Source organism: Centrocercus urophasianus, unplaced genomic scaffold (genome assembly GCF_019232065.1).
Source record: "Centrocercus urophasianus isolate 14NV4802_14NV808 unplaced genomic scaffold, USGS_Curo_1.0 seq_2, whole genome shotgun sequence".
Taxonomy (NCBI): domain Eukaryota; kingdom Metazoa; phylum Chordata; class Aves; order Galliformes; family Phasianidae; genus Centrocercus; species Centrocercus urophasianus.
Window position 1 is genome coordinate 15,634,013 of NW_024884755.1, and position 13,334 is coordinate 15,647,346.

The 13,334-nt window shown below is 42.7% G+C and overlaps 1 protein-coding gene across 6 annotated transcripts in view; it reads left to right on the forward strand.

Moving 5' to 3' along the window:
• The window catches only part of LOC122161739 (BTG3 associated nuclear protein), a 131,827-nt gene that overhangs the window by 6,126 nt on the left and 112,367 nt on the right, over window positions 1-13,334 (forward strand). For 4 of the 6 annotated variants that reach the window (XM_042821342.1, XM_042821343.1, XM_042821345.1 and 1 more), the window contains exons 2-5: window positions 4,329-4,473; window positions 4,996-5,067; window positions 5,326-5,420; window positions 6,821-7,020. In XM_042821342.1, coding sequence (XP_042677276.1) covers window positions 4,404-4,473; window positions 4,996-5,067; window positions 5,326-5,420; window positions 6,821-7,020 — 437 coding nt within the window. In that variant the 5' untranslated portion in view covers window positions 4,329-4,403. The remainder of the gene's footprint in view (window positions 1-4,328; window positions 4,474-4,995; window positions 5,068-5,325; window positions 5,421-6,820; window positions 7,021-13,334) is intronic. The other 2 variants (XM_042821347.1, XM_042821348.1) reach the window with 1 other exon arrangement.

The following is a 13,334-nucleotide window of genomic DNA, read 5'->3' on the forward strand; positions in this document are numbered from 1 at the left end:
AAGCTGCAACACGTGTAATTTTAGCATGAAATTCATGTGGAACACGATGCTTCTGCATCCCTTTTAATTTGAGTTGAGAACAATAAAAACTAAACAGAACCTGGAAAAGATTAGAGTCCGTTTTTTCTTTTTAGTTTTAAATAGTGATAAGAAGGTGCAAAATATGATTATTTTTTTTTCAATTTTTAGTTTTGAAAGTAACTTTTGACTTGGTATATTGAGGGACTGCAACTTTAGAGCATCAAACCCGATGTTCTATTGCACCACTGCTATTCTAGCTTCTTTGCATGCTTCAGTATAAGAACATAAGCAATAATGTGGCTTGTTGGTGTAGGAAGGCTCCGTTCCAACTGAAATGACCTTAACTTAGGGAAAAGGCAGGCTTTGGTGTCATGAAATTGTTGCAAGCCTCAGAGCAAGACTAAAAGAGCATTGGTGTGTTCTGAACCTCCCAGTTCCATGATAACTTCATGTATCCAACTAGGTGTTTCCCATCTCTCTGCACAGGACTGCTCTTGGGGGTTGTTTCCTTTAGGATGCAGCACGCTGGTGGCTGTGCCAGATTATAACTTGGGTTTGTTGGTTGTTCTTCATGAGGATCTCATGTGAAAAGCTGTGTTTTTTGCCCGGAGGGCCTCTTTCATGCTTCTGCATAACTTGCACGAGGGCAGATCTGCATGCTCTAGTCCCTCTGCCCCATAAGCTCATCTCACTTGTGAACCAATCTGTGCACACAGAGGATTACTGCCCTTACTGCATGTGCAAAATGCATTGTGCCATTCAGCTGCCTCTGTTGCATGTCGTAGCTCTTGGCAAGATAAGGATCCTTGTCCCTTTGTGATGGGTGTTAGGCTACTGAAGATGGACTGGTTAGCTAGCAGGGGTTGTGCTTAGAGGAACACAACCAAAACGGTGTCCTTGATTGAAAGGATGAGTGAAACGAAGAGGAACAAGGCTTGGAAATGGAATGGCATTCCTCAGCCTTGTTTTGCACAGCTGGTAGTCAGTGTTGGCCATGGTGCAGGATAAAGGATGACAGTATTGTTTGATCAGCGTTGTGGGCATGGTGGTGATGGGACTGGATGGTTGTAGTGGGCTTTTCCAACCTGAATGATTCTGTGCCTCTAACAGTGCTAAGAAGTGCCAGCGAGGGGGAGATCTGTAATGATCTGCTCAAATAAGAGAAGTCCAAAAGCATGCTGTGAGCAGAATAAAGCTTTGGAGAACGTCAGGGTTTTTTTGAGAAATGCAGTGTTTGCCCTCGCTAATTAGCAGGAGAGAAGATTGATGTTCAGCACATGTTCTCCCATGTTAACAAGTCACTGGGTGTGTTTGGTTATATGCTTTGGAATGATGCCCTGTGATTCTGTAAAGCCATCAGATATTTCAGTAAATGGGTTTGTTTACAAGCGACTGCTCAGAGGAATTACTCTGCATTAATGTTATAAAATGGATTAATTAAACGAAACCCATGCGCAGGTAAGGTAATTTAGAATTCAACTGACCCGAATTGGATTTAGCTGCTTACAAATAATAATTTACTTAATTAAACAAAGGCTACTTTAAATCTACAGTATCAGGTGTATCAATGGGGGATGAGAGTGCTCACAGGGATGCAATGTCCCCATGCCCTCCCCCAGGTAGCACTGGGCTGGCCCTATAGGACCCAACCTGCATGCTGCTGGGGGGAAGCAAAGCAGGCACGTTTCCTTCCCTATCGAGGCTTATCCCAAGCTTTTTGCCTTTCTGTTTTTCTCTTATCACTTCATATTTGCTCCAGGTAATGTTTCATCGTCAGGTTCTTAATGTGTGCACTTCATTTAGAGTCAGTGGGGGCAAAGCCTGCAGCCAGAAGGGGTAAGTGGGGAGGGCTGGGGACATCTGGCCAATGTTAGAGGAAATATTTGGCTTCCAGAAATGGTGGTGAATACTTCACCAAGTAAAATACGTGGAAAATGGATTGAGGAAATTGTTCTGAGTTTGTAAGCTGAGGCTTTTCAAAGGTGGCAATTTAATAGTATCCCATTCATCGTTCATTCGTCCTTGATTCTGAAGTCAAGCGTTGGTCATAAGGTTCTTTAGCCTGCTGTGGGAGTTATCAACTGTAAGTTGAAATGTGGAATTGGGAAGAGTTATTCCCAGTTGTGGAAGCTGCTATGGCTGCAGTATGCAGTGCAGCTCGCTCAGGCACTGCTTCCATCAGCGCCCTGCTCCACTCTGCAGCTCGCTGAGTGCGCCGACAGCGCAGCTATGTTCTGTTCCACCCGCAGAGAATCCAAGAATGGGTTCTGGCCTGATGCTGGCCAACTGCCCAGCAGCAGTGTGGGATTCCTTGAAACTGTAATACAATGTGTTTAAATGGAAATAAATATTGATGTTACGAAGAAACATTGCTGTGTGTGTGTAATGGCTGTTTTCCCCATCAGGACTTTCTAGCCGTGCTGTTGTTTAAGGACTAGCAGAATCTTTCAGGGCTAATTTTCTGATCTGAGGTTGAGTGCTTTGGGCTGTGACCCACGAGAGAAGCAGAACAGAGGTCAGAAGTGTGAAATTACCCTGTGTTTGTGTTTAATTCATCTCAGTCATTTCACGATGAGTTTTGGAGAGCGAAGTACGTCTTAGAATGGCTTGCAAAGAATAGAAATGCTTTGGAATGATTTACGAGTTAGTGATGTGTTTGTGGTTAGAATGCAACACAAAGCATCAGCGAAATCCAGTGTTGTGTAAATGGCTGAAGTTCTCAAAGTTGGGTTTTGTTGCAGTCGGTCCATTTTTAGCACTTCAACTCGAGGGCCGGGTTCTCAGTAGTGCAGCGTGTGACATTATGGCCAGTAACTGGAGCACAGCTGCTTTATGATGTTAGGACTGGCTGAGGGCCAGGGTTTCTCAGAAATGGCAAATCTCATTTGCCAAATGGCACCCACACTCTTTAGGACATTGCCAGCTTTCTCGGGCGCGCAGCCACGGCCGCGCAATCCCAGCCCGTTTTTCACCACCATCAGAATTGTAAATGACTCAACGTTGGCAACGCTGATATTTTGAGTAAACAGTTCTGAGATGTGGGGAGTCCCAGTGTGGGGATGGGTGCTGACATTGCGCCGGGCCCCCAATCCTTCCCAAGCTCCGATGCTCTGCCAGCGCCCCGTGCTCCACCTGCGGGCTTTAATGGCTTTCTTGTGTTCCAATGGAAGAGGGAAATCTTTATGCAGAGCTGGAGCTGGTTCAGAGTCAATGTGAAGGGATGAATTACCGTTTCCACTGGTAAACTTCAAATTATTTTACTTGTGTTTTCTGCTTCAGGTTGGGAAAGGGGGGGGAAAAAAAATAATGTTGACCGATCTCTTTGTGTTTTATGCCTGTCCTTTTATGGCTGTGGGAAGGAACAGATACGACCAATTCCAGTGATTATAATTCAGTTTTAGAGGCTAAAAAGTTTCTCTTAAAACCCTAATAAATAACGTTGATGGAGGGCTCGAAGGGAACAGGGCTGAGAAATCAGGAAATATTCTGAAAATAGCTTCATTGGAATCAGACAGTAGAAAAAACAGATTCAACAGCCAAAAAAAAAAATGGAACTTTTGTTTCAATCATAGAATCACAGAATCACAGCATGGCCTGGGTTGCAAAGGAGCACAGTGCTGATCCAGTTCCAACCCCCTGCTGTGTGCAGGTCACCAACCAGCAGCCCAGGCTGCCCAGAGCCACATCCAGCCTGGCCTTGAATGCCTGCAGGGCTGGGGCATCCACAGCCTCCTTGGGCAAACAAGTTGATTTGCAATTAGCAGCAAGAGAGCTCCCAGTCCTCATTGAATTTTGAGGCCTGTTAGAGTCTGTACGGGGTAGGAGCTTGTGTGTGTATGGATCTGTGCAGATTTGTGTGCTATTGCAGCATCAAGGGTTGGGTCTGAGTGCTTCCAAGAGCCAAGTGATAGTTTGCAAATTAAAACCTCAGAATTTACAGATAGATTTGTGTACTCTTACAAGCCTTTAAAGTAGAAGATGTCAATACATTGGAAAGAAGACATTTTCTCTTGTGTTTTAGACCCATGGGCCACCAAATCACTGATGCTAACCCATCTCTTTATCCGTTGGGAATATGTAGAAAGACTCAGCAAGAAAGGCTTGCAGAGTGGTCCTGCTCCTACTGTAGAAAGGTTGCTTATGGAGGTGATGCCCAGAGTGCAGCTGCTGTCTCTTTGATGAGGTTTCCAATTAGCATGGCAGTTTGTGCCATTGTATGAGCAGTTTTCTTTCATGGCCATGAGAAAAAGTGAGTGCTGAATTGTGATATATCAGGGATTAATGCTCCTCTTGCTGCTGTTTTTCAGGATTGCATGTCTCGTAAAACTGCTTGTTTGGGGGCCTGCAGTGGTGTTTGACTGCAAAGTGCAGCCTGGTTCTGAATGATGTCAGAACAGGATCTGGCAGATGTTGTTCAGATTGCCGTTGAAGACTTGACTCCAGACAACCCAGGTACAGTATTACCCCCTGACAAGGTGGAAATCACTCCTGAGCTTTTTCTTTTATTAATCTGAAGTGCTTATTAAGACTAGCAGCTGAATTTGAACAGCTTTCTTTATGCATCTTTAATACCCTTTGGATCAGATTATTACTCGCGCATAGGTGAGTAAGTGTTGGTAGAAATGGATTTCAGTGTTGGATAGAAATGTTTTCTAGAACAGTAGCCACAGTTACAGAAAATAGAATCTCTTATCAAAAACACTTCTTCTGATGCAGAAGGAAAAAGTTTGTTTAGAAATGTTTCCCAAGAGTTGGAGGAGCAGCTGAGAGCCTCCTGCCCCAACCTGGCTGGGAACCTGCTGGGCAGGATTATCACCCACAGCACACGATCTGCATAGCCAACTATTTATTTGGGAAAGCCTGCAGCATTTTGTTAATGTATTTTGGGGAAAAACTATCTATTGCTACCCTGCATAGAGTGGGGGAAATCCTGTGTTTGTTAGAACTTCATTAGCACTGCTTACGGTTTTGTAGAGTGTTGGGGTTTCAGAAGCCAGTGGATCTGTCGAAGCAGAACAGCTGATGTGGCAACTCTGCTTCCTCATGGTGAGTTCCTAATTAAAAAAGAAACAATATCCAAGGTAACACCCAAGCTTTACACCCTCAGTAGGGCTGAAATTGTCTTAGATCTGGATAATAATTTTGTGAGAAGTAGTAAGCTGTTGTCATAATTTAATGCAAATAAGTTTGAAAAAAATTACAGTATGTTAACCAGACTCCTTTTATATTCTTTGATTTGTCCACTTAATGCATTTGTAACTCTTGTCTCTTGTGGAATGTGCCATGGCATATTTTTCTTTGCAGTTGTGTTGGCGAATCATGAAGTGACAGATGATGATGTAGAGCCTACTCTGAAACGTCAGCGCATAGAAATTAACTGCCAGGATCCCTCTATTAAGGTTACCATCAAATCTTTTTCTATTCTTATTCTACAACCAATTAAGTAAGCTTTCCTGGGGGAAATGAACCCATTATATGTATGTTTCTGTGTAAGGCTGGAATTGTATCCTTCTTGCAGTGTACATTCATTTCTCTGCAGAAGTTTTAAGATCCAGAGAACTGGTAAATCTCTGGGTGTGAAATCAAAAGCTAAAAGGTTATGTGCAAAATAAAATATAAGCAGAGTTAATTCCAGTGACCCAGACATCATTTTGATGAAGTGAGTGAAGTTGACTCAGAGGATAAACTTGATATAGTGTATTACAATGCCCAGATATGGTTATATACACATATAGGTAATATGTATCTAAGATGAATATTTTCATCATCGTTACAACGTGCAGCGTGTTTAAAATTATTTCTTCAGCTATCAGTATTCTCCTGGGAGTTGAACTGTATTTGGTTCAGGCTCAGTTAGCCCAGCCTTCTCTGTGCTCGCAGAGCTTGCCATGCTGACCTGGTGCCTGTCCTCCTCTTGGGCATCCCTGCCCATGGCAAGGGGTTGGAGCTGGGTGATCTTTGATGTCCCTCCAACCCCCGCTGTTCTATGCTGCCCTTACCGGTGTAATTTAGTCGTGTTTTTGTCTTGGTGCTTAAGTGAATGAGTTGTATTTTGCTGTCGTGTTTGTTCAATGCTATGTGATTCGGTACAGAAACTCATAGAAAGGTGGAGCTGTGTGTTTAGAGCAGCCGATGGGCTGTGTGAATTGTAGCTATGGGCCACAAGATGGCGTGGTTGCTGTTTGCAGACAAGCACGTGTTACCCTTCAGTAGCCTGTATTTCCCCAAGGGAAACCAAGTGGAGTATGCTTTCTTTTAAATCAAATTGCTTAGGAAAACAGATTTTACTTATTTGCTTTTCCTGACTTGCTGTTCAGGAGAAAACCAAAGTGAGCGGCGTTTGTCATCTCTGAAGTGATTTGTGTTGAAATAATTTCCACTGTAATCATGTGAATTTATCTGTTTGGACAGGAAAAGAAATCTTAACTTTATCCAGAAGGATGCTTTCAGATGTTTATAATCCTTTTGTTTTTAAATACTTTGAATGAAAGGCACTGGCACGTTATTTTAAACGATTGTGTGGTGTATGAAATCATACTAACAAAGTGCTTAGGTGCAAATGTATTTGGCTTGAATGCTTTTGGCATCTAAAAAAGGATCTGGATGAGTCTGAGAATGCTGAAATGCTCCTGGATGTCATCAGTTTTGTCCGTGGCTGAGTTTAGTCACTAGGCACACTGCTAGTTACTTTAGAGTCGTTTTCCAGTCGCACTTATCTGAGCTTCCCTGTGTGTGTGTTGCTTGAAGATAAATGTGTAAGTTTTTAAAAGCAGTTTCTCTTGCTTTCTCCCCTTTCTAGTCATTCCTGTGTTCCATTAATCAGACAATATGCCTGCGACTGGATAGCATTGAGGCAAAGTTGCTGGCTCTAGAGGCTACCTGTAAATCACTGGAAGAGAAGTTGGATCTTGTCATGAACAAACAGCACAGCCCCATCCAGGTCCCCATGGTGGCAGGTTCTCCTCTTGGCGCTACACAGACCTGCAATAAAGTACGATGGTAAGAAAATAATAGAAATAATGTTGTAAAAATAACCTAAATCCATTTCTCTGGCATCCAGCTCGATGGTTTTCCATACTGCTGTCAGGATCTCAGCATGCAGCTTTTGAGTGTGGAATGAATTTCTCAAAGGCAACTTTTGTACCGATGTCGTGATGTTACCTCTAGTTAGAGTAAGACTAATCCCATCATGCTGAGCCACGGACACTTTGCAACAGTTTCCACGTTTCAGTTTGGCTTGAACAAGACAGATTCATCCATCCAAAAGTCACATCGGCAGTTTTAGATGGTTTTGAAGATTTGCTTTTATTTATTTATCTGGTTGCTTTGAGTTAATGAGTTCATCGTTCTGATTACTTCACATTTTCATCTGCCAGAAATACAGTGGGGTTTGTTTCATGTGCTTGTTTTCTGAAGACACTCAGTAGAACAGTGTCTGTATTTGTTTTGGAGGTAGAAATCTGAGATGGAGAATCTGTTGAATAATCAAATCCACCTTGATGAAGGGGCAGGTTTGACCTGGAGCACCTTTATGAGTTGCCTAATGTGGTTCCAAATATCTTAAACATTGATGTGCCTATCATGTAACCATGGATATTTTTCCAGCCAGAGAAATATGATGATCGAGAGACTTTTTGTGTAACAACTTTTCCATCACTGATAATTTTATTCCTAGGAAAAACTTGATACTTCTCTAAGTAATTACTGTTTATTTTCTATTGTAACTGTGTAACATCCATCAACAACGTTCTCATAATGCCACTGTCGTCAAAGTACACAAATGTAAATTGTCTTTTGTCAGTCAGATTTTCCACTTTCTGATCTTTTTCATCACCCATTCTGAACTTCATACTTGAAAAACACTTTAAGTTATGCTCAGTGCAGTGTTCTGAGTGCACTGCTTTAGAGCTGCACAGAAAACATTAATTCCTTTCTTTTTGTTGTGAGGGGCATCCATCTGAGATAAGCAGACAAACGCAAACCACCAACATTAGCCTTTTTCTATTATGCCACTACTTGCTCACTGCTGTATTTTATTAACTTTTATTATTGATATTTTAATAATTGAGATACATTCCTTAACCTAAACTAGCAAGTTTAGAATCATGGTTTATTATGATATCCTGCAGTTCATGCCTTTATGAGACGGGGGGGGGGGGGGGAGTATAAGCTTGTCACCATAAGAAATGAATGTTTCCTGCCAGGGTGACCACTCTGACCAAAGCGTAGTTGCCCATGGCTTGGCAACCAGCTGCTGGTAGAGCTGACTAAATACAAGCACAGGTTCTTCATCTGTATTTGGAAATAAGGCGGTCAGAGTTTCAAAACTAAAAGAATGGAGGGCAAGGAGTGCTGGATCACACAGAGCCGTGTTGGGCTTTGAGAAGAAGAGCCAAGAGCAGCAGCAGCGTAACGCCGTGAGCTGGTCGTGGCATCGTCCTGGTGCTGGGAGCCGTGTCCAGCTCTGTGCAGCATTAGCACGGTCCTGCTTTCCCCTCCACGAAGTGATTACGTCTCCTCCTCTGTCTGCAGCGTTTCCTGCCAATGTGGCCATTAGAAATACCTAATTACTTTTCTTTATGAGGTACCACGCTGTTCGAAAATCCCGGTAGCTGCTGAAAGCTTCTTGGCTAGCAGAGCTGGTGCGGTGCCTGACGGCCGTCAGAGTGGCAGCCCCACATGATAAGTCTGAAACGCAGCGTGTGCCCAGCCCTGAGATTTATAAGTTGATGAACGTATGGTGTGACAGCACAGCTGAAATCTTCTACCCGTGTTTTAAAGGAAATCTTTCATCTTGAAAGGTTTCAGTCCAGAAACGGCGTTATTTTGGTTAGCATCTTTCCATTAATCATTCCTCTGAGTGAGTAAGCCCAAGTATAAATGGTTCAGGTTGATTGCTTTAGATAAGACAGGAATTTGTTTTGGTTTCACAGAACTCTCTCCCTCATTTGTTTTTCTGGATGCTTTCTGCCAATGTTACGTTGTGCAATTCTGCTGTGTTCTCAAGGATGTAATTTTTTTATTGCTGTTAAATCGAGGATAATGGTTTTTGAAATGTATTGATTTTGGACGGGATTTGCATTTAAAATTGGTATTTTCTTCATAGTTGTAAAAACATTTCTGATGAAATATGGGAATTCATTTATAAGTAGGGTTTCTCTTCTCTTCGGATCTTTCCTTTGAACCTTTGTCACGGTGAAGTTAAAATAGAGTTGGGGATGTACTGATCACCAAAGGTGGAGATAGAATTTCATGTATTTCTGCCTTTAATGGGAGAGTTCGATGCAACTGCAGAGTTCTGTGCAGTCAGTGTTGGGGTAAGGGCCTGGCATGGTGTCCTTGAGCAAGACCTGCTCAGGGGATGGATGCTGACCAACTCAAGCTGCCTGTGGCTGTCCTGGCTGCCATTCCCTTCTGGTGGTTTGGTCAGCTGGTTCAAGGACACTGTTCTTGTCTTTTTTTTGGTCTTGAGGTATAGAAAGATTTTTCTGTGCAAAAGAGAAGGCTTGATGCAGTTGTGTACCAGATAGAGTGTAAGAATTTCTGTATTTTTGTAGGTGTAGATCATTAATGTGTTTGTGACCACTCAGATTAATGAAGGTATTGGTGTAAAAACCAAATACCTGGAGTTTTTTGTATGTATTTCTATGAATTACAACTCCCTGAGCCAACCTAATTTCATGTTATCAGGAGTCAAATGGCTTTTTCATTTTTGTTGCCTCTTTATCATAAGGATTGTTATTGATTTTAATGAAGTATCCAACAATACTAATCCAGGCTTTCAAAAAGAATTGTAATTCTTCAGTTCTTATCATTATATAGTGGCTGCTGAGGCTCTGGGGAATGTAGTTAACCTCTTTTCCACATAGAATCATAGCATGGCCTGGGTTGAAAAGGAGCACAGTGCTCATGTGGTTCCAACCCCTGCTGTGTGCAGGTCACCAACCAGCAGCCCAGGCTGCCCAGAGCCACATCCAGCCTGGCCTTGAATGCCTGCAGGGCTGGGGCATCCACAGCCTCCTTGGGCAACCTGTGCCAGTGCCTCACCACCCTCTGGCTGGACAGACATCATTCGTTAGGCTGCTCTCTGAGTTTAATTTCTGGCTGTTTTTTCTTTCTTTTTATGATTCATTGATAAAGTAGATCAGCATTGTAAACCTTTGGGATAGTGAATATCTGGAACCAGAGGTGAGAGCTTGACGGTTCCTTCCGGGAAGTCTGAAGGTGTTTCATTTGCAGGTGGAATTTTTTCAGGTTGCCACAGTTTGAAACAAAGCAGATGTTGAGGGGTACAGTATCGTGAAAGACATATGGCATAAGGTTTATTTTTCAAGTTACAGGTACATTATTCTGCCTGCCGTGAGCCTGATCTCACACACTGAACTTACGCCTGGAAAAATATTTCTCTGGTTCCACATTCGGCCCTGAAGGCAACTCAACAGCCCTTTGTGTTGGAAAATATGTAAAAGTAAGCCAGGTTCAAGGAGAAAAAAAAACAAAAAGAAGTCTTAAAAGACATTGCATTGTTTGGGGTGGTGACCAGAACGTATTTGGAGAATCTTTGGGAAATATTTGGAGTTCATCAGCTTTTCAGAAACTCTTGTCACTTTTTATAAGCAAACGCTGTGTGTTTATCCATGGGGACGTCTGATGGTGGGGCCTCTTTCCAACGGAGCTCTCAGTGCAGCCCTTGAAGTCTGGGAGTGGCTGAGAAAAGCACAGATGAGCGTCCGTCATGGTTTGGGACCGGACCCTGCGCTATCAATCAGCTAACCAACATTCCCCCTTATTTTCTGTTGTCGATCAGCGGCGTTGTGTGCAAACAAACTTGTTTTAAATTAGCAGTTGGAGTGTCATACCTGCAGCTTCAGCCAGTAGGAGTTCTGTTTGTAATTAATGGGATTGTGTCATGAAGAACTGAGGGGGGCCGTGCTGCCCTCGTGTTGAACAGCTCTTTGTGCACCCGTCCAACCCGCAGGCGTTGTGCATGGGAAGGAAGATGGCAAATCTGTACCGTTTCAGGTACATCCTCCATCAGGGGGCACAGTCAATAATAATAGTAATTAAATAATAAGCAAAATAATTCTGGCATTTTGAAAAAAACACAAAATCAACAACAAAAAACCAAACCGTTTGAGACAAAGCTGAAGTTTCACTCGAGGAGCCAGGGCTTTGTAATTGCATCGTTTGCCCCGAGATGCTGTTACCTTCATGCCTTTTTTTTTTGGCTTCTGCTTTCAATTCTACCTCTCCTTTTCCTTCAATCCCTCCCAGCAAAGACATAACAGAGGGGTGGGTTTCTTACACTGCTGTTTTTGAGTATGCAGGCATACACAGTCGTTAGTTTTCAAGTGTGAGGTGTGAGCTCTGTGGTTTTCTTTAAGGAAGGAAATTAGCCACCTGCTCCTTACAACCCTGGCAAGCGTTCAGCTGTGTGGTAGCCTGGAGGAATTGTTGTGGCTTGAAATGCATAAATTAACAGATTACATCCCCAAATAACTTGCTGAGGTGTAGTAGGTGTGTTTGTGTGTGAAAATTAGTTTCTCTTACGATTGCAGTTCAATGTCGGGAACTGAATTTAAGCAAACACTGCAGTTCTGCAATGAGACAGCAGCCCCCCAGTCCTGAGCTGCATAGGGTTGGCTTTTGGCTGCACTGTGAACAAAATATTTAACGTCCGATTCCCTGAAAAACACACCGTAACCCTTTCCAGAATCTCCCGGTCCGTCAGAAGAACTCATCAGCCTCAACTTCTTTCGTGTGAATCCGCTCCTCAGCGGTAATCGTTCCGACTGACATCCTTCAAATGCACTGACACGCACGTTTCGGTTGCTGGTACACGCTGTAACTTCAGCAAACCTCTGTGAATCATTATATTTGGGACTGACACATCCTTATATTAAAAATAGTTGAGGAATTCTCCTGACTCTGATTTCTATTGCAGTTCGCTGTATCCGGCAAGATCTACAGCAGCCGTGCTGCAAGCAGTCATAACTCTTGTTCTGGACGCTTGTGCTGGAGATTTAGATATTAAGAAATGAATCTTGTCCTGTAGGCTCTGCCTGTCTGGAGTTTTTGTTACAGACCTTCCACAAGTGCTCCAAATTCCATGTATCATTGATTTGTGTCCGTTTTGTATTTAATCCCTCCGCCACTGGGAGTTAAAATTCACGTGGGACTGAGGAGAAGCAGTGCCTTGGATTGCTGAGGTTTGTGCAGCAGTGTTCTCGTCGGAGTTTCACATTCCATTATTGTTGCATTAAGATATCGAGGAGCCAAACATGTAGGAATTTGTTGGTGGGATTTGATAAATTCAGGACCAATATATAACTTTCAGATAGCATTTAGGTTGAGAGCGTGAGGTCAGTTGTAGGATTAAAACAACAATTTGATACTAACGTTTCATCTGTTTGTTGGAGTCGTGTGTATGGATGGAACTTAACCTATAGAACCTTTTGAGCTGACCAAGATTTGAACTGCGTTGATTTGTCCTCCCAGCCCATATGTTTTTAACTTATTGATTTCGGATGAAATATCCTTTGTAACAGCACAGTGATTTGGATGATAGCTTAGCAAGCATGGCCGATAACTTTTGCCTGAGAAATAGGTGCAAAATTAATGGATTAAAAAAAAAAATTAGCAGTTAAAACATGCTTAAAAAAATCTAAAGATGTAATTTTGAATTCTTAAAAGAAATAAAGTGGTAGCAAAGATTTTCAGCAATATGCACTTACAGTCAAATCTGAAGTACTAAACTTTCTTCCTGTCTCAGTCTTGCAGAGGCATCACAGGTCTTAGTTTTTGCCTATTCACTGTGCTGTGGTGCCCTAAGCTTCCTTTTGCTAATCTTTGCCTGTGATCAACCCAGAGCCTTTTAAATTGAGTGCTGTGAAACATGACATAATTTGTACTTGTTTCGAACCACGTGTGAATGGATACTTGTTCCCTCTTAGCCAACATACAGCAACTTTGTTCTGCATCTCACTTGAGTGAATCTGAAATTTACAGCACAAGAACATGAATGCAGTTGGATGAAGCCTGCAATATGTCACTGTTCTCAGCTGCAGGCTAGGGAATGAGTGCTGAGCACACACAGAGCTTGTGCCTTGTGCTGGGATGTTTTAGGGATGGACGTCCTTGAGTTGTAAGGGTATCTGCTAATGAAAAAGGGAGGCATAGGTGGGGATCAGAAGAGCTTTGAGTTCCGTGGCTGGATTAGGGGGAACATTTACTAGTGCAATTAGTGTATTAAAAAAGCCATTTAAAGCCAATTATAGAAGCATTAAAATGTAGGTTGACCTATGCGTTTGCCA